The 21,619-nt window shown below is 45.7% G+C and overlaps 1 protein-coding gene across 3 annotated transcripts in view; it reads left to right on the top strand.

Moving 5' to 3' along the window:
• Positions 1-21,619, top strand: part of ripor1 (RHO family interacting cell polarization regulator 1) — a 72,376-nt gene that overhangs the window by 13,432 nt on the left and 37,325 nt on the right. Inside the window, exon 1 of one of the 3 annotated variants that reach the window (XM_042108735.1) lies at positions 2,933-3,493. The exons of 1 other annotated variant lie outside the window; for it this stretch is intronic. Coding sequence is in view for 1 of the 2 variants with exons in the window: in XM_042108733.1 (XP_041964667.1) it covers positions 10,014-10,065 (52 nt within the window). In the remaining variant the exon portion in view is untranslated. Of the gene's footprint in view, positions 1-2,932; positions 3,494-9,772; positions 10,066-21,619 lie in introns of those variants that run through there. One more of the 3 variants, XM_042108733.1, reaches the window with a different exon arrangement.

Genomic DNA, 21,619 nt, shown 5'->3' with positions numbered 1-21,619 from the left:
GTCTTGGTAGAAGGATAAAGTGGGAAGTGATGGCATTGAAGTCTGAAGGAGGGTGAAAAATGGATGACTGGCACAATCAGATAAAAAAAAAGTGTGTAGGAGGAAATGGACTACACAGAGTGCGAGAAGCTGAACACCAAAGAGCCAGAACTCCATGGACCAGAGCAAGAGCATCCACAGAGGAGCTGATCAAAGAGTGCCCCGGTGACCCATCCCTATTGTTAGTGAATGAGTGGGCCCGTCTCCTGGGGGAGACGAGGGAGACGCATCTGACATGCTGGGGCGCCGGGGTCAATGAGCATGGAGCACTCCGGCAGGGGAGCCCTGGGAGAGCTGTCAGACCAGAGAGAGACGACATCACTGGCCCATATCCCCAGTTCTGCCATCTTCAGGAGATTTACTCTGCTTGACCCACATCTGGATATCTGTGTGTGTGTGTGTGTGTGTGCGTGCGTGTGTGTGTGCATATGTTCTCTTTCTTTTGTGTGTGTGTGTGTGTGTGTGTGTGTTTCTCTCTCACTACATCTGTCTGTACACACACATCTATGTGTGTGTGTGTGTGTGTGTGTGTGCAGGGGTGTAGCACAAGATCCTGGGCTCCTGCATAGGCAGTCCCGATGGGCCCCCATGTTCCTCATCTCAGGTCAAATAAAATATATTCCAGACTTTTCAAGAGCCATCTCTCCCCTTGGGCCCCTATAATCAGTAGTGGTTTACCCCAAGTCCGACGCCCCTGTGTGTGTGTGTGTGTGTGCGCATGCATGCGTGCGGGCTGGCATTGTTCCCCTTGGAATGCATAGTCAGTAAATACATCAGCAAGGCACATCAATCACATGAAGGAAACCTTAAAGATGGTGAGGCAGAGACAAAATGAGACGAGAAAGAGATGAGATATTTATGACTGACTGGCTCCTCCCTCCATCCCTACGGCCTAATTCCACCTCCACCCTCCCCATTCGCACGGATGCCATTTTAGTCGTGAGAACACACCTTTTCCTCTTTGATAGGTCGCCAACTTAGTACCATTAGGATACAAAAACCACAACTTAATTCTTGCTTTGATCTATACACAATACACACTTAGTATGAATAAAGTCAGGATTCAGCTCATCCTGCTACAGACATTCTCTACATTGTCTGTACTACCAAGCGGCTTTTACACTTCCATCCTGCACCCCTGTGGCTAGTTTTTTGTCGTATATGTTAGCTGTAAGGGGTTATCACCAGTGACCAGAGGATAGATGTTAGGAAAAAGGATAAAGCATGCACTAGATAGAGATCTGGCCTTTGTATGCTCCACTAAGTAGCACATAGTGCTCCATAGTATCAGAAGGAAATCATCCTGTGTATAATCAAATGAAAAGTTTATGTAAGGCAAATAATGAGCTAAAGATGACATGGGTTGAGGAATGCCTGGTGTAGACTGGGACTTACGCTGTTTCCCTCTTTTGGTTAGATGCACTAGCATCCTCCACCAAAGCCATGGTGTCTGCTCTGCTGAGTATTCGCTTAACTGATCTAAAATGTGTGTATTTGCGTGTGTGTGTGTGATAGAGAGATAAGCTAATGTGGTGATTGAGGGTATCAGGAATATACAGATATGTGAATAATAGCCTTTTGTGTTTGAATGGGTGATATTGGTGTGGGTGAGGTGAGCTTCAGAAAAGGAGAGGTGAATCAGAGTCTTTTGACACCAAATCCAAACACACACACACATCCTCATGAAGCGCTTAGGCCTATCGCACACAGCCAGACGCCCAAACACAGACCTGCTCTCCAAACACATGACATCACCCAGGGTCTTGCTTGCAAGGTTGCTGGGGTAACAGCTATCCACTGCCCATGAGAGCAGTCATTCATCTCTCCAGGCAGGGGGGTCGCGGGAGGGAGGGATTGCTTTTGTCACTGTCACATACATTGGCATTAATGACTGTGTGCGTGTGTGTGTGTTGTCTCCCTCAAAGGGTGTGTGTTTGTGTGTGTGTGTGTGTGTGTGTGTGATTAAATGATAGACATGTTGAAAGAGGGAGATTGTGGGTCTGTGTGGATTTATTTGAACAAACTAAAGAACCAGTTAGATAGGGACATGGTCTAGGGTCACCAAACATGCTATTCTAATAGTAGACCTACTGATTACGTCCAGTCCTCCTCTCCACCACCTTAGCAGCAAGAGCTTCCTTCTCAGTAATCAATGTATTGATGTATGTCTGTCTGACACATATGAGTATAGTGCCCCTTGCACTTCACCCTGTGGATCAGAAAGCTATATTCTGGCTCCCTACTTTCTGTTTGGTCCCTGATTTCACTGTTTATTTCTTTGTACTTTGTACTGGGCTTTGTACTGAATTTTGAACAAAATATATTTACATGTGTGGCTACTGATTATGTTTTGTTGCCTTAGCAATGATATTTTACTGACATGATATTATGCAGTGTACAGTAATGCATGGTTGTGCAGGTTATGTTTCTGAAACGTTTTTTAGTGTTTCGCTCCCAAAGATATTTCATAGTCTTTTCATCGTCACTATATTTAGGTTAGAGTGCTAATTACGAGGCTGGCAAGCCACCCTGTAATTTAACCTGTTTCAGCTTTTCACATCATGGTAAGTTATATTTATAAGCTATCGATTTACGCTCTACCCAACCATATAAGAATTTTATCTTTTGGAGAGAGTTCTGGTTAACTTGTCTTGAAGTGTCTGATGTGTCTAAAAATCTGGGTAAATTATTAAAATTGCAGGTTAATATTCCGTTTGTCGTTACTGTGTGCGTGCAGTTCACTGCTAACTCTGCGTCATTTCGGGGACAAGGGGACAGTAGGAGGGGGGAGGCCGGCAGCAAATGGGGACCATGGCACTCCGTTTCACTTGAGGAGAGAGGCGAGGCAAGGCGAAAATCCTCCGAGTCCCTCCCCTCTCTCCCATCCCCCTTCTCAGTTTGGAGCTGCTCAACACACAACTGCTATAGCCTGCCGTCCCCTCTTAAGCTGTGCATGTGTGTGTGTGTACTTGTGCACACACACATACACTGAGCGAGGCAGACGTCTCCGAAGACTCAACAGGAGATTTCACCGAACTGCGCGGCAGACAATCACTGACGCATGGTCCAGCCTGAAACCAACTTGAATTATAGAGCTGCTGTTTTTCTGTCGTGATTATTTCCTTCACCCTTCCTTCATCCTGATCGACGAGAAGTGGACGCGGATGAGTACGGACGGCTCTTGCATTTGCATTGGATTGGATTGTCCACACCCCTTCGGAGATAAGGACGGGGACTGAGCTCTCGGTTGCGCCTACAGGAGAAGGAGAAAGTGACACTGGGAAGACCGAAGGCGAAACAAGAGGCGAGACTTCACTGATTTGGGGAATTTATTCACTTTGATTGGCAGGAAAAGTCGTCCAGTTTTCCTCGTCTGACTACCTTCCACCGGAACCAGCTTGTTACTGAACAATTTGGATTTACATCAGATGATACCTCCCCTGGCGGCAGACATGTACGTGGTTTGCTCATTATTACATGTCCTCTGTGCATCCTTTTGTGCCGTTTTTGACTTGGGCTTCGACCTGTTAGTGCAGTCTGTAATAGTTAGACTAAATTAAATGAGTCAGTGAATCCTGGAATCTAAAGAGTGCGATCATGTGAAACGAAATTGACCGCTGATGTAGAACTGGATAAACCTTTATACTCAAGTCAAACATGTTACAATGTATCTGAATATAATTCAAATAGGAAGGTTGGCTGAAAATAATTTAAGAAGACTGTTATTTATAGGTAAGAAGAGACTTAAGTTTGTGTGAATGAGAAACATGGAGAACAAAGTCTAGTCTGGTCGTTTTGATGACAAAGAATGTCTTTGTTTGATATTAGTAATGACATGAGAGAGAAGCCGGGTAACCACGGGTATTTGTAAGTTTTACAATGAGGAAATATGGTGGGCTACTTGACGTATGCCCCATGATTTAGCCAACTTTTATAAACTGTTACTTTCGAACTGTACATTATTTGACGTGTCCTTCCAGGAGCCTAAGTAATTCTGGCGGTTATCGAAAGCATTTAGTCTGACTGACAGTGTAGAAGAGAAGTTTGTTTTCAGAAATCCAACCGATCTCACGCTGCATGTGTGGTGGCGGTAGCTGGGATGGGCTACATTTGTGTCTGGTGTCTGACCAAAAACTGAGCCACGTCTCCACTCAGTTGATGTAGCGACTAGAGGCTAATCCCGCACAATCTAATCCTTCTGTTGACTCTTCTCTTTATCCCTGCAAGGGAATGCAACCTCTTCCTAACAGAAAATCGAAGATGATAATGGTCCTGTCGTTTTACAAGTCTGAATCTAAACATCTTGTTTTTGGAAATGGGATAAATAGACATTCGCCCGAAAATTGCATCACATAATCATAAAGAATCTTTACAAAGGTCTTAAGATTGTCCTGTATTGGCAGAAATTTAGAGCCTCAATTGTGGAGACATGCATGTCTATGATTAAACTACCACTTTGCAGCCATTTAATCTCCTTTCGTAGAAAAGAGACCATTGTTTACCACTGGCCCTTGATACACCTGCTACACACACACACACACACCACTTTGGGCCATATCAAATCTTTGCCCTTAACAACAGAGGCCATGACTCCTCTGTTCATCGTTTTGTTTTCACTTCCTCTCCTGCTGTTTTATGAGGAGGCGAGACTGCGATATCCTCCACGGCCTCCTGCATCGGGGCTGGCCGTGAGGACTGTGGGAACACGTCCCCCAGAAAGCCCAGCCATGTGGGCAGCACACCAGGCCCTCACAATCTGGCCTTTGTGTGTGGGGGCTGAGCACTGCTGAGGGGCCTAATTTAGCTAATGATTTGATCAACAAAAACAATTATGATGAAAGGGATATGCTGGGGAAAAGAGGGAGGTTGCCTCTCTCACTCTCTTACTTACTCACTTGTGTACAGTGCACACACACACACATGCCCACACACACACACACACACACACACACACATTCCCACACAAACATATAGGCTGTACACACAAACACAGAGAGTTGCTCAATGCCCTTTTTTAAAAAAAAAAGGTTTGAGGCTCTGTGTTTCAAATTGTTGTGTTTATTTATGTGTGGGTGTAATGCAAGCATAGGGCTTTAAAACTGGCAGCATGTTTGTTGGTTTGGACCTGCTGAAGTCATTCTATCCTTGATGATGATCTTGAACTGTGTCATCACAGGAGCTTGGTCATCTCCTCGGGCTGTGCTCATCTGGCTGACCTTTTCAAAGCCAATATTTGATTTTAGATTCTGAAGACACTCACAAATGATCTTCCCTGCATAGATGCACCAATATATAATGTCTGTGTCCTTGTGCAATAAATGCATGGAAGCCAAGTTCCAATTCTAATATTTGACTTGGCCAAAGACGTACTCCCATGCCATATCACTCTAAGTACCATAACCATTACTATAACACATGGGGCTTTCTCAGACATGTAAGAGGCGTTGTCCTCCCTGTACCCATGTAGGATTCTGTTGCCTGCTTGCTTCCTCCTACCCCTCTCTGGGATGTCTCTCCCTGTAGCTGGGCTGAGGCTGAAGTGATGTTTTGTCTGAAAGCTCTGTCTTGGCCAGGAGTCCTACTGTGGCCCTGTGACTCCCTCTCTCTCTCCTTCTTTCTCTCCCCCTCTCTCTCTCTCCTTTCTGTCATCCTCTCTTTCTCTCTGTCGTTCCTGCCTATGTACCCTCCATTATCCACCCCCACTCACCCCAACCCCTCAGGACGTGTCAAGTCCTGTTGTGTGTTAGCCTTGGCTTTGAGGACCGTCTCCTTGCTCGTTATGAGTTTAGCGTTACACACACACACACACACACACACACACACAACCTCACACAAACACTCATTCACTCACTCACTCATGAAGCATGCTCTGCATGGTGTGCATGGTTGGTCATGTCCTCCCTCAATAGGAAATACCTTTTTTTACGCTGTCTGTCCATGCTGAAAATAGATCATTGTGGGGTGCACAGAGCAAATAGACTGTCCATTTAAAAAAAAAAGGAAACTCTTCTGGAGCAGCAGCCTATAGATCACAAGGATGGTTCCCAGTGTCATTCCCATGTGTGAGTTCCCTTTGAACAAGCACATTGATGCATGGGGTAGTGTTAATTAGGCCTTGTCTGGAGGTTTAGCACGCCCTGGGCCCAGGAGAAGGTCTGGGCACCGTCACTGCGCTGTACCCCTGTCAGAGGATTCCAGGGTTAAGAGCTCGCAGGGGCGAGGGAGGGAAAAGTGTTTGAATGTGTGTGGGTGCCTGCCAGCCTCCCTGGCTCTGATGTTGTGTTAATCTCAAGCACCTGCTCTCTCTGTTCTCCAGGCGAAAGAATAATGAGACACCAGCTAGAATACTGAAGAGCCCTTGTGTTACACACACACACACACACACACACACACACACACACACACATACACACATGCACACATGCACACATGCACACACAGAGTGCCTCTGTCACCAAGTGATGTACTCTCCATACCCAGCATGCACTCTAACCCCCACCCATGTGTAGCTTTTGCTCGGCTAATGGCTTCCTGTGGGCCAATGCCGTGCCATTTTGCACGGTCTACAGTGACTAATTAAATGCTCTTCCTTGTGTGATTGCACCCTGCTCGTGCACGCGAACCGTCCATCACATCGCCGACTGTGCAATTAGCCTCTGTTTGATGAGCACTGGTCGGAACTGAGCGATGCGACTTTCTTGTGGCTTGCCTTGCGCTGCCGGAGATGCCTCATCCCTCAGGCCCTCCCTCCGCCCACCCTCTCCTTTTCCATCAATCATGTGGAAAGCTGGTTGGGTCGCCATGGCAGCTCGTTTACATGAACATTCCAGAAGCCATATTGAGAACAATGCTGGGCTCAGAACTCTGGGGGAGCCCACGGAACCCACACGCCACAGGCCGGGCCAGACATGCCCAGTCTATTTCAAAACTTTTGGGCCTTCAATGAGAAGCAGCTCCACAGCCCCAGCAGCTCCATGGCCTGGTGGTTGCCTGAGCTCGTTGCCCCAGCCCAGCACACTTCTCCCAGTCCCAGTGGTTGTACAAACAGGAAGCTGCTGGAATTGCACAGCTTGTTCAGAGAGGCCTCTGACGACTGCGAGGTATGACAACCATATGAAGGATCCAGGCCAAGGCAAACCACAATCGAATTAACCCTATTGGATTTACTCCTGTGCTTTGTATGGCCTTGCATAATGCCCTGTCACTAGCCTGCTGCCGACGGTTCGTGAAGAGTAAATGGAGAGGATGGCTGCCTTGATGGGAGAATTGGACCCCAGCACATTTTGATCGGATTGGGTTTAATCTACTTCACCTATATGGAAGCAGCTCGGACCTTTTATCCTCATCACTGGTCCTTCTTGTAGGTAGCTTCTTATAGCCATAGGCTGTTAGGCTATCTGTTTGTTCGTTCCGTACGGGCTTCCTTTTGGCTTTGTTTTTCCTCTGGCCTCTCTTTGTTTTGTCATGGAGTCATGCTCTGTTGCTGTTTCTTTCACTCTTTATCTCCTCTCTGTCACTCACTCACCCTCTGTCTGTCTTTCTCTTTATCTTTCCCCCTCTTTGGACTTCCCTCCCCCCATCCTCCTCCCCCTCCCCTCTCTCCCACTATCTTTTGGGCCCCTCCTGCTGCCATGTCCCTATATAGCAACGCTGACCCTTCCTCCCCCCTCCAGCCCCCCTGCTTGTGATGATCCATTTTGCCTTCCTGGGTGAGTCGGCAGTATTCCCAAATTCCCAGAGCCTGTTAGTTGTGGAGAATGGCTGACGTGTGCTCCCTCATGGCAGAGCCTAGTGACCGACAGGCCGAACTGTTTACATGCTTGTCTGAGCAGGGTGCTGATGTCCAGTGACAGAGCCTGCTGTGTCATCACTGGACTTTGCCTTTTTTCTCATCAGCAACCCCCAGAAGTCCTTGTATTTGCAGAGTGTCTTTTTATAACAGCAAACCTGTGAGTTGGTTGAGGACACCATTTGTAAAAAATAAAATACTGGGGTCACAAGTAAAACCCACTGTTCTCCTCCAGCTCTCAGCTGGGGTGTTACCTTTTGCTGGATTATTGGCATGTCCCTGGGTCCCAGGTCTTTCATCTTAATTCCCTCTCTCTGGTAGCTTCATTAACTTATCTAACTTTGACTATTCAAACATGTTTATTTAAGATGTGGGCTAGGCTATATTATGAAATGCCTGAATGTGGTTGATTCTGTATAGAGGCACGGATGCTCCCTGATCTTGGCTTCAAGCTCATCCTGCTTGTCGCCCGCATCTGAAAAAAAAATCTCCTGTGCACGACCTGCCTGTGCGAGGCTGAAATTTCTTGTGCGACAGAGGAAAATGACGCAATTTTGACGTCACATTGTCGTGCTACCGGTCGGGTGCGGCGAGTATGTAGTACGCTTAAGTCCTCACTCAGTGCCGAGAGGACGGGGGCCTGGGCCGCAGCTGCAGCAGCGAGTGACTCACTCTTTCCCAGGGTGCACGGCACGAAGTCTCAGTGCCGGCTTAAAACCGCAGCCCTGCACACAGCGCTAAGAATACATTATGGCGCACACATGCTCAAGAAGGTTGCATGTGCATCTGTCTTGGCTAATGGTGTGTGCATTTTGAAGGGTCACATAAACACAGATGAAATGCATAGTTCTTTCTTCTCTGCGTGCCCCCATACATGCACATAGTGACCTTGTGGCTTGGGAAGTTTCATGCAATTATATGATGCTTTCAGGCTGTGAAATGAGTAGCACGGCATTAAGGTTTACACCGCAGTCAGGGATTTTAAAGCCGCCTTGGGATGGGTTAATGTTATTCCGTTAATTTGTTTACAGGCATGAGCAGAAGATTATTGTCTTGATAACCAGCTCAGTGTGCAGTGTTGCTTCATGGGAAGGTCCCTTTCATACAAACGGGTATGTCGACCCTGAAACCCAGTATGTCTATGCAGCGTAAGCCCATCAGTCCCAACGGGTAAAGAGATGTACCGTTTCACATGTGGTAAACTTCTCATTTGGGGGTGTTACACTTCCCCCCCGTAGCCTCCTTCCCCGTAGCTTTGTTCGTTTCGTGTGACTGGGCCAGTGGGACACAAACAGATACCTGCGTGTCATGGCAAGTGCTGTGGTCGGTGGCAACAGCCGAGCTGCCTTGTGTAATCAGCTTACCGAGGCCTGCACTGGAGGAGAGGGTGAAGGAGAGCGAGAACGAGGCGTTTGCTAAAGTCTAAAACACAGTGATCCACTGGTGAGTCGTCACACAACAATTCCCTTTGATGCTTCAACGCTAATATGTATGTAACACATGGTTCAAAAGAGAAAAGTCAACACCTTGTGATCATACCAAGGTGACTGTAAATGCTTTGTTGGCTGTTGTGTCATGATGATGTGATACATAAGGTATTTGTTTATGCTTCAAGGGGTGTCATTTTTTTGTCTTTTTTCTTTTTGATGTTTTTTTTCTTCTTAACGTCATCGTCCCTCAGGGCCAGGTTAAACGTTGGTCACATTGCTGGCTGCTCCTCGTTCCGAGTGAAGCTCTCGCAAGAGCCTCTCTCTCCTGAGGCAAGACGCTGAGCTGACGGGGGCTTGTGACCAGTCAGGTGGTTTGCCCACAAATGGGAGTTAACTGAGAATGGCCTGAGGAGGAATCTGTGAGTGATTTCTTGCGGCCCCAATTGCCTAATAGGTTTCTGTTTGTGCCTGCTGATTTGTGAGTTTTCCAGACCAGGAAGTGAATGCCAGTTCTGCCCAACTTCATCCTAGTAAAAGGGCGTATAAAACACACAGGCTGGGTAGTCGGGAGTATTACATGATCATACATGAAACTGTGCACAGCCTGATTGCCTACATTTTTTGAGGGTACAGATATCCTTTTTATTTTGTGTGCGCAGTGTGAACAAGGACATTGTAGAGAGAGGGCACTTTCATTAGCCGTTTTCTGCGTTGAAAATGATACGCCAGAGGAAAATGCAAGGACATGGCGGTCAATGAACAAACACAGAAGGAAAGGTTTTTTAAAGCAAGCTTCTGTTACAATGGGTAAGTGTCCTTTAACTCTGAAGGAAGTCTTTCTCAAATTGTAGGTTAAGGAAAGACCTAAAAGAAAAGTTCTGATGTACTGATGATGTTTATTGATAATTATCTTACAATCTTCATAATTAGAACCTAGTGACGTTTTCATCCACTACATTAGGACGTCATACGAATAGACCAGGTGGCTTAACCTCAGGGGTGAAAGTAAGCCGGTACTGGCCGGTACGGGATACCACTAAACAGTGGCGGAACAAGTCAGGGCCGGGGGCGGGGCACATGACCGGGCCCTTTATTAAACTCATCATAACATAATTTTACAACATAGGCTACACATGCCCGCAACAGCGGGTCTTACAAGCGTCAGCGCCACGGAGAGCAACTATGTCATTTTGAAGTCCATCGAACGTACATGAAGTGTAACCAAGAGAACAACAACAAAAATATTAGGCTACATGACCCCTAATAATAAAACAACAATAATACGCAGCACTATTTGAAGGGCATACGACGAGCCTTGCGCTCCGCGAACTCGTCCACGATGCTCTGTGTATGTCCATTTTCTTTGCTCTCTCATTCTCTATGGACAACATGGCAAGTCCACTCAGTCTCTCCTGTCCCACTGTGCTTCTCAAGTGTTTTTTTAATGATCATTAACTTGGAGAATGAGCGCTCAGAGGTTGCAACGGTGACGGCAAGAGTCAAAAATAAAATTAGGGCGGTGCAAATCTCACTGAATGCAGAAGTTACTGCTGGGTGGTTGCATTGGCGGGCTCAAGCCCCGAATCTCTTTTTAAAAGCCCCGAATATTTTTTTGTATGTGTTTTCAATTTCCAACGATTCTAATTTCTAATTTAACTTCCCCTCGGTTTCTCTATAAATGTTACAAAATGTAGCCTACTATTAGCCTACTGAGCAAATATCCCTTACTTTCAAAGCCCAACATTGACAGATAACCTGATTTCCCACACGATGAGTTTAGGCAATGCCAGAGCCGAGATGTAGCGGTTTGCGTCATAAACCTGGCAGGAAAGTTCAGAGTGGCGCAGTCAGTTTAGTTTGTTAACTACCACAGTCACGAGTTGGGTCGCAATAGTCTGTCATTTTTAAAAAGTGGGTCCCCAAAAAAAAAGTTTGAGAAACACTGGTTTAAACAGCAAGCCGGTAAGAAAAACTATTGTCAAGACATTAGGCAATTAGGCTACTGTACCCTAGCCTGACCCTAGCCAGATGAATTTCGTTCCGCTATAGCTCCGCCTAGCTTCACTCACATCCATCTGGGACCTCTTCCATTGAGAGTGATTTCTGCAACCGACTTTATGGTTCAGCAATCAGGACGCAGGGCGGGAGTTTCATAGATGTGACATAGAAGCGACTGTGACACTGTTATTAGCGTCACGGGTTGGCTTCGATGTGAGTGGTTGAAGTAGCACGTCAATAGATGACGGACAAGTGGCTTATTCAATCATATGCAAGCATTTTTTGATTAGGCCCAGTCTTACGAAGCAACACTTCAATGGATCGGTTCCAGATGGATGAGTGGAGCTAGGCGGAGCGAAATTCATCTGGCTAGGGTCAGGTTAACTGTACCCCGGAATACAAAAATAAACTTCAGAAAGACAGAAAGTTTGTTGTACTGTATTCTGTAGTCTGTATTCTGTAGTCGCAATGACCGAATCAGTAGATATACCTGTTGTCAGTTGAGTTCGTACAATTCATTTATTGTAGACTAGTAGCCTAGGCAAATATGAAACGGAGATGTAACGTGGCTACTGGCGGGATTTTGAACTTGCATGTTTCATGCATTTTAGGGCAAAAAATACCATGGGATTGATGTGTTTGAGGAACGTAATCAATTGCGGACGTGCACATACAGCTCAGACACAGAGCGCATATAGGCCTAGGTTAGGCTACTTTCACTTTCTAGAGCGCATTCATTAGGCTACGTAAAAGATGCTTCATACCAAAACAGCGATCAAACATTATCAAATGTATCATGACGTGTTGTCACAAAGACTTACTCCAATTAGAAAATCGAAACCAAAATCATGTAAGTTTAAGTGTTCTCTCATTGACGCCTGTAGGAGACGATCCAATTTTGTAAATTTGCACCTCGTAAAGTTCAATATGAGAGTTAAAATAAAGCCAGTCATACAGCAGAACATTTTATTCAATATTTTACACCTAGCCTATTGTTTATGTGCATGTTTTTAATTAACAGCGGCATGTAGGCCTACTTCACAACCTTAACGCAGCCATAAAAAAGTGCGGTACAGTTGTAACAGTATAGCGTCATGAATGTAACAGCTCTTAAATCTTGAATCCTGCTGGCTTAAACAAAGAGCTTCTGTTTTTTTTATATAAAATCAACAAAAAAGTCCAAATGTATGACTGTTAAAGCTAATTTATTGCATTAGCCATTGCAGACCATATGTCACAGTGTTATGATAGCTCACCTTTATGCTTATTTTGGTCCACTTGATACCAGTTCTCCCCTACGCATTATAGGCTACCCTACCCAGTAGGACCTACTGTTAGCCTAACAAGCGTCAACCTCCGTGTTTTTTCCTCTTGCAGTTGAGAAAATGCTTTATATAACTTGGACAGTAGGAAACAAGGTAGGCCCTACGGACATTGTCAGTGTGAGAAGACGTGCTGAAGGTGGGCTGAGCTCAACGTTGCGCTCCGCCCCACATTGAGCCCAGTCCCGATCTGCAATCTGCAGCCAGGGGCTTCTCGGCCCCTGCGGGTCCCGGGCCGGGGGCGTGGCGCACCCCCCGCACCCCCTCAAGCTCCGCCCCTGCCACTAAAATATTTGGAGAGGGTACGCCTTACCGGAAAGAAAACTATACTGTCTCTGAAAAATATTGCACTTTCAGCATGACAACACAACTGCTAATGTCAAATTACCAGAAGCAACATGTTTCACCAGTTTTGTAATACTGCCCAAAAATATATTTAATATACATCGTTCTGAACTGTATCTGAATTGTGTCTAAACCTCCCGTGCAGCTGGACAGACAACGAGCAAGCTATAGCGCGCGTAGGCTACAGTAGCCTACAGTAATTGCGCCAATGTGCACTGGTATCCAAAGTGTTTTTGACGTTTCTTGGAAAGTCTCCCAAATAAAAAAAACATACAGGCTAAAGAAAAATATGTTGATGTTTCAATAGCCTATTCTGGTTTTATGTGTGCAATGTTTCGCTGGAGAGACACGAGACAGACAGCGCGTGTACAGCTTAACCAGATCTTGCGCAGCAATAATGAACGTGTTTTAGCGGACAGAAGTATGTTGCAGTCTCCCAAATAAAAAGGCATGATTACTCAAAGAAACGTGTTTCATGATATACAGTAGCCTATATAAAAAAATAGAAATGGAAGTGGGAGCGATCAGAGTAACTAGGCTACCAAAGCACTGAAAACACACGTGCACTGAACACAAAAGAACGCACGCACTTATTCAAACATTCCACGCACTTATTCAAACGTCCCATCACGTTCGTGGGAAAAAATAATCCAAACATACCAACAGAAAACCACAACGCTTCGAGAGAGATTCAAGTAGAGAGGACAAGTAGAAACTATACAAAGAAAATGCAGAGAAAAAAATGTTATGTTTTTAAAAAAGACCACAGCAATGAAACAGAAAGCAGTGGGATGGCCTTCCTTATGTGAAGACTTGGCTTGGCAAAGGAAGGAGAGCTGCTCATTCAACCCAAGGCATGGCTAGTCGTCAAGCAGATGAGGACAGCTACTTCAAGCCTCTTTGGAATTTATTTTAAGTGTTTTACCTTTTCTGTTCTGTTCCACTGTTCTGTTTCAACTATTCAGCTAAAACATAAATAAATAAATAAATGTTGAAATTAAGTGTTTGCAATTTATTCATAATCAACAGATACAGGTGGGTTAAAGAGTGATACTAGAGTGATAAGAAGTCCTTGTGAATGCTTGATAAGTAGACTATAATACAGTAAATAAACAAATAATAAATAATTAGGCTAAGTGAAAATTTTGGCGCGCGCATTATAACTATATCATAGTACCACCAAGAAATAAAAACTACTTTCACCCCTGCTTAACCTGATGTCTTGCATTCAAACCGGCAACCTGCTGATAATGACCTGTGATACTGGGATTCATGCTTCGTCCTGGAAATCTCCAACTCATTTAACTGGCCAACTGTTAGTACAGTCATCAGCTGGCAGATAAAAAAGCTAACGGCCAATCCACAGCTGCATCCACACAAAGGCAATATCTGCTAAATCAGTTAGCCTGCTAATGTTGTCAAAAAAGAGGCAGACAACTGTTTAAAACTATAACAAACCAATTACAATGAGAGATATAAATATAGTCTACCATGTATCACTGACTACTTCAAACTCTGCAAACTGGGTACAAATTATCTATTTATCTGACAAATTGTCTCAACTATCTCCCTGAGGGGAAGTGTTTAAAAAGATGGAAAAGGATCAGGATAAGAAGGCTGTTAAAATAAGTTGAAAGTTGAGTGTTGTGAATAGACCATACTGTGGTGGGTCGCCATTTCCTTCTGTTTCATTTATTTATATGTTTGTTTATTTATTTATTTTTAAACTGATTTATTGTGCCTGTGTTTGTCCATGTATGCATTTGAGTGTAAGAGTAAGACAGCAGAGCGGTTGCCATGATGAAACACATGCCGCAACCAGTGAGCGGTTAGCTGAGCCAGTGGAACAGGTGGATGGGTCGGGGCAAGGCCTGGCGCTAGTTCTGCCAGGAGATTGTTTAAGTTCAGACACGCACTTGAGGAGGCGTTACCCACAGATAGCCTAATCCGGCCATGTGCTCCTGTTAGGGCCACAGACTGCGCCCACTGGCCGGCCAGCCACAGCCCAGTGGGGGACTAATTGCACTAATGGTCGAGTCAGATGTTGGCCCCGAGGTTCGCCCCGTGGCCTCTAATGTGTCTGCGGCTTTGTGTAAACAGGGAAATGGATAGATCTCTCATCTGATCTCACTTCCTCATACAAAGGGTTGCTCTGGCCATCACTAGCAGTCCACGGGCCAAGAGACACTGCCTAATGTTTATGGAAGTTGGACAAGCTGTAGAAGAGACCTGTGTGGAGAATGGTTTTCGTTAGTCCCGTGTCCTCACTTAACTTCAAACACAGGCATTATTAAAAGCCTCAACTGCATAGATACTTACTTGGAGATAGAACCTCATATTTTAGCAAAGTGTAAGCAAACACTCAAGAAAATCACAGGCAAGGATACACCCATATAAACCAATGAGTAAGAGGGGTGACCTGTGACCTGAATCATGACTCAGGCTATTTCTAGTCAGTAGTCCTATGCAATACAGCTGAAGTCAAGCACCTTTCTCCCACACGAGGTTCCTTTTAACCCCTGGTATTTCTGACCAGATCAGTGACCTGACCTCTTCCCCTTCAAAGACCCTCGCCATCCAATTACACTTTCCAAGATTAAGGCTAGCCAAGCTGCTCACAGCAACACGATGACGATATCTCCGCAAGGGTTATGTGGTGGGGAGAACCGTGCAGCATCAGGATTCATTGTTGAGGACTTATGAGCTTTTTGCCCATTGCAGAAAAAATAATCTTGTAACAAGCAGTCCAGCCACCATTATTTTTGTTTTATTTACAAACACAAGCACATATTGATCCCAAAAGCTTTAAGTCATTTTTCTGACAACACTGGCAGCCTATTATTTGAATAGAAGAGGCTGCTCTTGCTGTAGTACATTTGTACAATATTAGTGTACAGGTGGGCAATTATCTGCAAAACATTAGACTCGAAACTGACTTGAGGGCAACTCCATTTAAAAAGAAGTCAAATTAATCACTGGCATTTGTTCATACTGCATTTGCACTGACTGGTGCCATAAATATGCTGTTTAATTCATATAAATCAATGGCCAACGTAACCACAGTCACACCACAGCACATTCAATATTTAATTACTCTAATAATGAAGAGACACTTTGTCACCTGAACGGTCCCAAGGGGTACAATATTGCATTCATAATTTTTTTCCAGTTTGTTTTGATTAGGATTATGATCCTATCATCAGTTTGTGTACGTCCACTAACATAGTTTGTTTGTTTGTTTGTTTGTTTGTTTGTTTGTTTGTTGTTTCAAGAAAAATCTTTGCAGAAAAAAAAAACAGCTAGATGCTGGTAGCTGGTTTTAGCTGGTTTTAGCTCGTCTTTGCTGGTTTTCTTCCAGCTCTTGCTGGTCTTTGCTGGTGTAGCTGGTTGGGCCACCAGCTGGATATACTGGCATGACCATCTGAGGAAGCTGGTCATGCTGGTGTGACCAGCCTGTCTTGTGGGATACAGCTGGTGCAAGATGGTCATGCTGGTTTGCTAGAATGACCAACATAAGCTGGCATGGCCAGTTAAACCAGCACTATAGACCAGCAACACCAGCTAAAATGACCAGCTTGAGGTGGTACGACAAGCAAAACCAGCTGAATTACCATCATAAGCTGGGAAAACCAGCTGAAGGTATGTTTTCGCAAGAGTTTTGCTGGTCTAGCAGGTCAACCATCATAGGGTGGTCAAACAAGCTGGTTAACAAGCTGGTCAACCAGCAAACCACCTTTAGCTGGTTAAGCTGTTTTTTTTTCAGCAGGGAATGTTTCAGACATGCACAAGCGATATATATCCTTATTTTATTTGAATGGGTGGCCATTAGCGTCCTAGAGCCTTGGGGCCCGTGTGTGCACTGGGCACGACGCAGCACAGCGGAGCAGCAGCCTAGTGGGGCAGCATCAAGTGACACGTAAGCCTATTAGAGGCCAGCTGGGGATTAAACAGGAAGTCTTGAGTTGACGGGGGTCCAGGACGCTCACTGTGCTCGGTCAGCCTGACATCAGCCTGTGCAAGACGAGGAGAACTGGAACCCCTCAGAGCTCCTGTTCAGAGTGGTGCCGTGAAAAACGGGTTTTATTTGGGACAAGCTTCCATTGGTGTGTTGTGCCTTTGCTTTTGCTGTACTGTATTAGGTGGAAGTTAGTCAGATGCTGGTGATTTAGAGAGCTGTGTGACATTTGGTGGAGGGTTTTGATTTCCCCAAGTGACCAGTCTAGCATCCTTTGTAATGAAACTGTCCCCTGTTAAAGGTGTAGCTGTTTTTTAATACTGCCCTTTCAGATATTTCACTGAGATATACCCATATAATTATCTAAATAGTGCGGCATATGGTTATCGTGCCATCAAAGTGGCTTAACGTGTCTTAGAGAGAAAAAGAGATTATGTATGATATCATAAATGAAACCGGGCTGGCATTAAGACTGGTGGGGTGCATCTCTGATGAGGAGGGGAGGGGGGGAGAAAAGCGCTTATATAATCATTCCCGCTCTGCTCAGCGGGGGGCCTGGGTCATTGAGCTGGAAATAAGTTCCACACCACAGACTGGTGAGCCTCCTGCACTCAGCGACTCCAATGTGGAGCAGTAAATAAAGTCGTGATAGGACTGCAGTGGGACCACTTTTCTCAATCACCCTTTTCTTCCCTCGTTCTCTCTCTTTCTCTTCTCTTTCTGTTCATTTCGCTTCCGTAGGCTTGCTCTTCTTATCACTCTCTATTCTTCCTTCCTCGCTCTATCTCTCACTTCCTGCTACTTCTTTCTGTCCATCCTTCTCTCCCTCTCCCTCTTTCTCTCTCTCTCTCTCTCTCTCTCTCTCTCTCTCTCTCTCTCTCTCTCTCTCTCTCTCTCTCTCTCTCTCTGCTCTGTCCTTTCCTAATTCTTTCCCTTATCAGAGCGCAGGCAGCCGCTGCAGGAACCCGAGAGCCTGTTGGTGGCTCGTTAATCACAGGCTTTTATAGGCCTCGTTAGGAGATGGGTTTTTCGGGGGAGATTGGACCTGGCGAGACCAGACCCCGCATAACTCCGCTCAAGACATTTCCATACAGCACTGCACCTCATATACATCAACAGATGACCGTTATAGCCACTCCACTCCACTCAAACTCAACTTTATGGGACGGAGGGCAGTAGACTGGGGGTGCATTATGAGGACTTGAATGAAAGTCATGAAATTGCAATCTATAGATGCTGCATAAAATAATATTTGACCACCTCAAGAATCTTCCCATAAATTAAATGACACCATCAAATGATATTTTAAAAGAATTGGTGCCATCACCCGTAAGAAGAGATGTTGGAAATTAAATGGCAGCCATCACGACAATAACTGTGACCGACATTTTGTTACCTGCAATCTGGAAAGAGTTTTATCATGTGTAAACACACACACACACACACACACACACACACACACACCTTTAAATCAACCTTTGAATATTTTTCTCCTTTCAGGTATGCATAGATGGTAGGTCAGAAGAGTGAAACCGGCCTTGCCTAAGCTGTTGCTCTTATAGAACTTGTTTTCGTGTGAGACTGCAGCCTTTGGGAGATGGAGTGGGGCTCTGCTGTGCTGTGGGGCTGTATGGCAGTGGAATGCCAGTTATGGGTGCTATGTGTCCTCTGCTGTGCACCACAGGAGCTGTGTGTGTGTGCTTGTGTATGTGTACATGTTGTTAGTTTCCGTGTGTGTGCGTGTGTGCTAGGCTGTGCCTTTCAGTGTTTATGTGTGAGTGGGCTTGTGTGTGTACGTGTATATCTTGTGTCTGTCAGTGTGTAAGAGAACTGCTCTTATGTTCACAACTGTATACCATGAATGAGGAATGATCTGCCCACCACTTACAGGATTTCAGCACACTCACCTCTCCAATGGGTGTTTTATTTCCTTGCACTTCCTGTAGAAGTACCAAAACCATACGTGACAAACTAAATAACGTGTGTGTGTGTGTGTGTGTTTTGTGTGTGTTGGTGCTTGCAACGAGAAGGGCTCATTCACCTGCTGCTCAGGTTATTGGTCCAGATGTCTGTACTTAGCCTATTGTCCTGTCTTTAGCAACACACTCCTTCTCTCACGCGGCTTCTGTGTGTGTAGTCATCTGTCCCACACAGTCATCCGTTGCTGTAAAGCCTCAAGCCTCTCATGCAACACAGCACAGCACAGCACGCACATATGATTCCAATAAAACTGCCACCACGGCATTCTCTGTGGAAAAATTAGCCCCGAAATAGCAGCATAAAAGCCGCAGTGTCGCCTTGCCGACCACAAGCAGACCAAACATACAAAGCCATTACACAGACATGTAGTAATCGTTAGTTTAAACATGCTTTATGCGACTCCGCAACCGCTCTGCTGAAATGCTTGTCAGTGTTGCCTTACTGATAACATTCAACTGCCACATACTTTATATGTGTGGACCTTCTTCTGGTCAAATGTGGCGGGTGGAATGCACAGCGCAGCTGGTCAGGGAGGCGGAGGGAATGAAAGTGAGGAAGAGGAGAGCGGCATGTGAGAAATGTGAAGATAAAACCGTTGCGGACATACAAGCATCTCAGCCATGCGGGAGATGAAGCTAGCGATAGCAGAGGAAGCAATATCTGAGCGCACCTGTTTCAGCTCTGTTTGTGACTGTTGGATATGAAAGTCAAAGAGTGGGAGAGTGTGTTTGGGTTTCTGAAGGGTGCTTATTCTTACTCTGATATATGTGGTTGGTCGTTAGTCTGAATGTTTGTATGTTCTTCTAAATTATAGTCTGTGTGATTGCTGTGTGTGTGTGTGTGTGTGTAAATGTGCTTATTACTTTTTTAATAATTAGGCTAGTGTTAATGTATGTGTTTTTTCAGTATCATTCATTCATTGCACTGTAGTTTTGGTAAAGCTGTGTGTGTGGGCATGTGCATGCATGCGCGTGCACATGTGCACGTACATGAACGTGTGTGTGTGTGTGTGTGTGTGTGTGTGTGTGTGTGCAAGAGAGACACAGGTGCAGAGGCACCGGTTGGTCCCTGCTCGGCCTCTGGTCCCTGGTCCCTGGCCGTCTGTCCCTGCCCTGTACTGGCCTCGCCTGATCTGGCCAGCTGCTTCCTGGGAGATAAGAGCTCAGGGCTCAGAGGACAACTGCTCCCCTTAAATCCTCGCTCTGCCCACCCTCCCACCCCGGGACACCAGCCGCCCCACCCCACCCCACCCCACCCTGCCCTGCCCCGACGCCTCCTCTTCCTCTTCCTCCTCCTCCGCCTGACCTGCTTATCCTCTTCTCCTCCACTTTATCACAGCATCCACCCAGGCAGGGTCAGAGGTCATGGCTGGCACTGGCATGTCTGTTGTCACACCTCCTATCTTTCTCTCTCATTTTACCTACCACACACACACACACACACACACACACACACACATACACACATATATACACATACACACACACACACACACACACTATCTGAGACCTCTCTCTCTTTTTGTCACACTCTCTTTTTCTCGCCTGACTGAAACCCTTTCTCTGCCCCTCAGGGCAATACTATCTTTCTGCCTGGAGACCGAGAAGAGAGAGAGAGAGAGGGAGAAAGAAAAGCCTGCATGACTGGTATTTTTCCGTATGAAAAGCCGGCAAAAGGTTTTACTCTTAAAAAGCACATAGTCTGTGTGCTGCGTAACAACCAATTGCACACAGGGAATCACACAAGGAAATTTGGATTGTTGTGTGCTAGTTGTTATGTGTGAGTATAGTACCTGCCAAAAAGCTGCCGCCTGGCTTGCTTGTCAAAATGCCATTGACCTGATCTAGAGTTTCTGACACACACACACACACACACACACACACACACACACACACACACACACACACACACACACACACAGAGGGTGGTAGGGTATTGGCCTTTCTCAGCTCTGCTAATCGAGCCGTCTTTGCGCAGTCACGTCCACCAGACAGAAATCTCCCTCGGCCCTCCTTCAACTCGCAGTTCAGTGGTAATGTCCCAGACAAGGAGCAAGACTGCAGTGTGCTTCCTAATAAAAAAGAGAGGGGAAAAAAAGAAAGAAGCAGAACATCACATTAGCTATGAAGGCAGATCATCTGAAGAATGATTAACCATGGCCCTGCAGATTAGCCCAAGTGCCCACCCTGCTAGCCCACTGACTGAATAGTCCTGTGCCAGTGATGGCCGCGGCCATGGAAATGCCCTGTTGTTAAGGGCTCTTTTTTTTTTTGTTAGCGTATTTGCATACAGGCAAATGTGTGTGTGTCATATGTCACTGTGTCTGGTGAGGGGGAAGTGTAGGCGTGGCGTCTAGAGCTGTAATACTCCTTGGATTCAACACTAACCTGTCTGTGTGTGTGTGTGTTTGTATGTCTGTGTGTCTGCGTGTTTTCCTGTTTGTATTTGTTGTGTAAGTAGCTGTTGGCTTTGCAGTCTTGTGTTTATCCATCCTGTTTGGGGGATTTGACTGTGTTTGGAGTGTAAGAGAGACACACACACACACACACACACACACACACACACACACACACACACACACACACACACACACACACACACACACACGTGATTCTAATAGAGAGATCATGCTAACAAGCCGTAATTTTGATTCAGGCCGAGCGGCTCAACTCGGCTGCCGTCCTCAGTCACCCTGACGGGCTCCTAATCAGCGAGGCAGCTGGCTGACCAGGACCTGAGCCAGTGTCTGTCCTCCCAGATC

This window comes from Alosa sapidissima, chromosome 11 (assembly GCF_018492685.1).
Source record: "Alosa sapidissima isolate fAloSap1 chromosome 11, fAloSap1.pri, whole genome shotgun sequence".
NCBI classification, from domain to species: domain Eukaryota; kingdom Metazoa; phylum Chordata; class Actinopteri; order Clupeiformes; family Clupeidae; genus Alosa; species Alosa sapidissima.
This window is presented reverse-complemented; position numbering and strand designations above follow the sequence as displayed.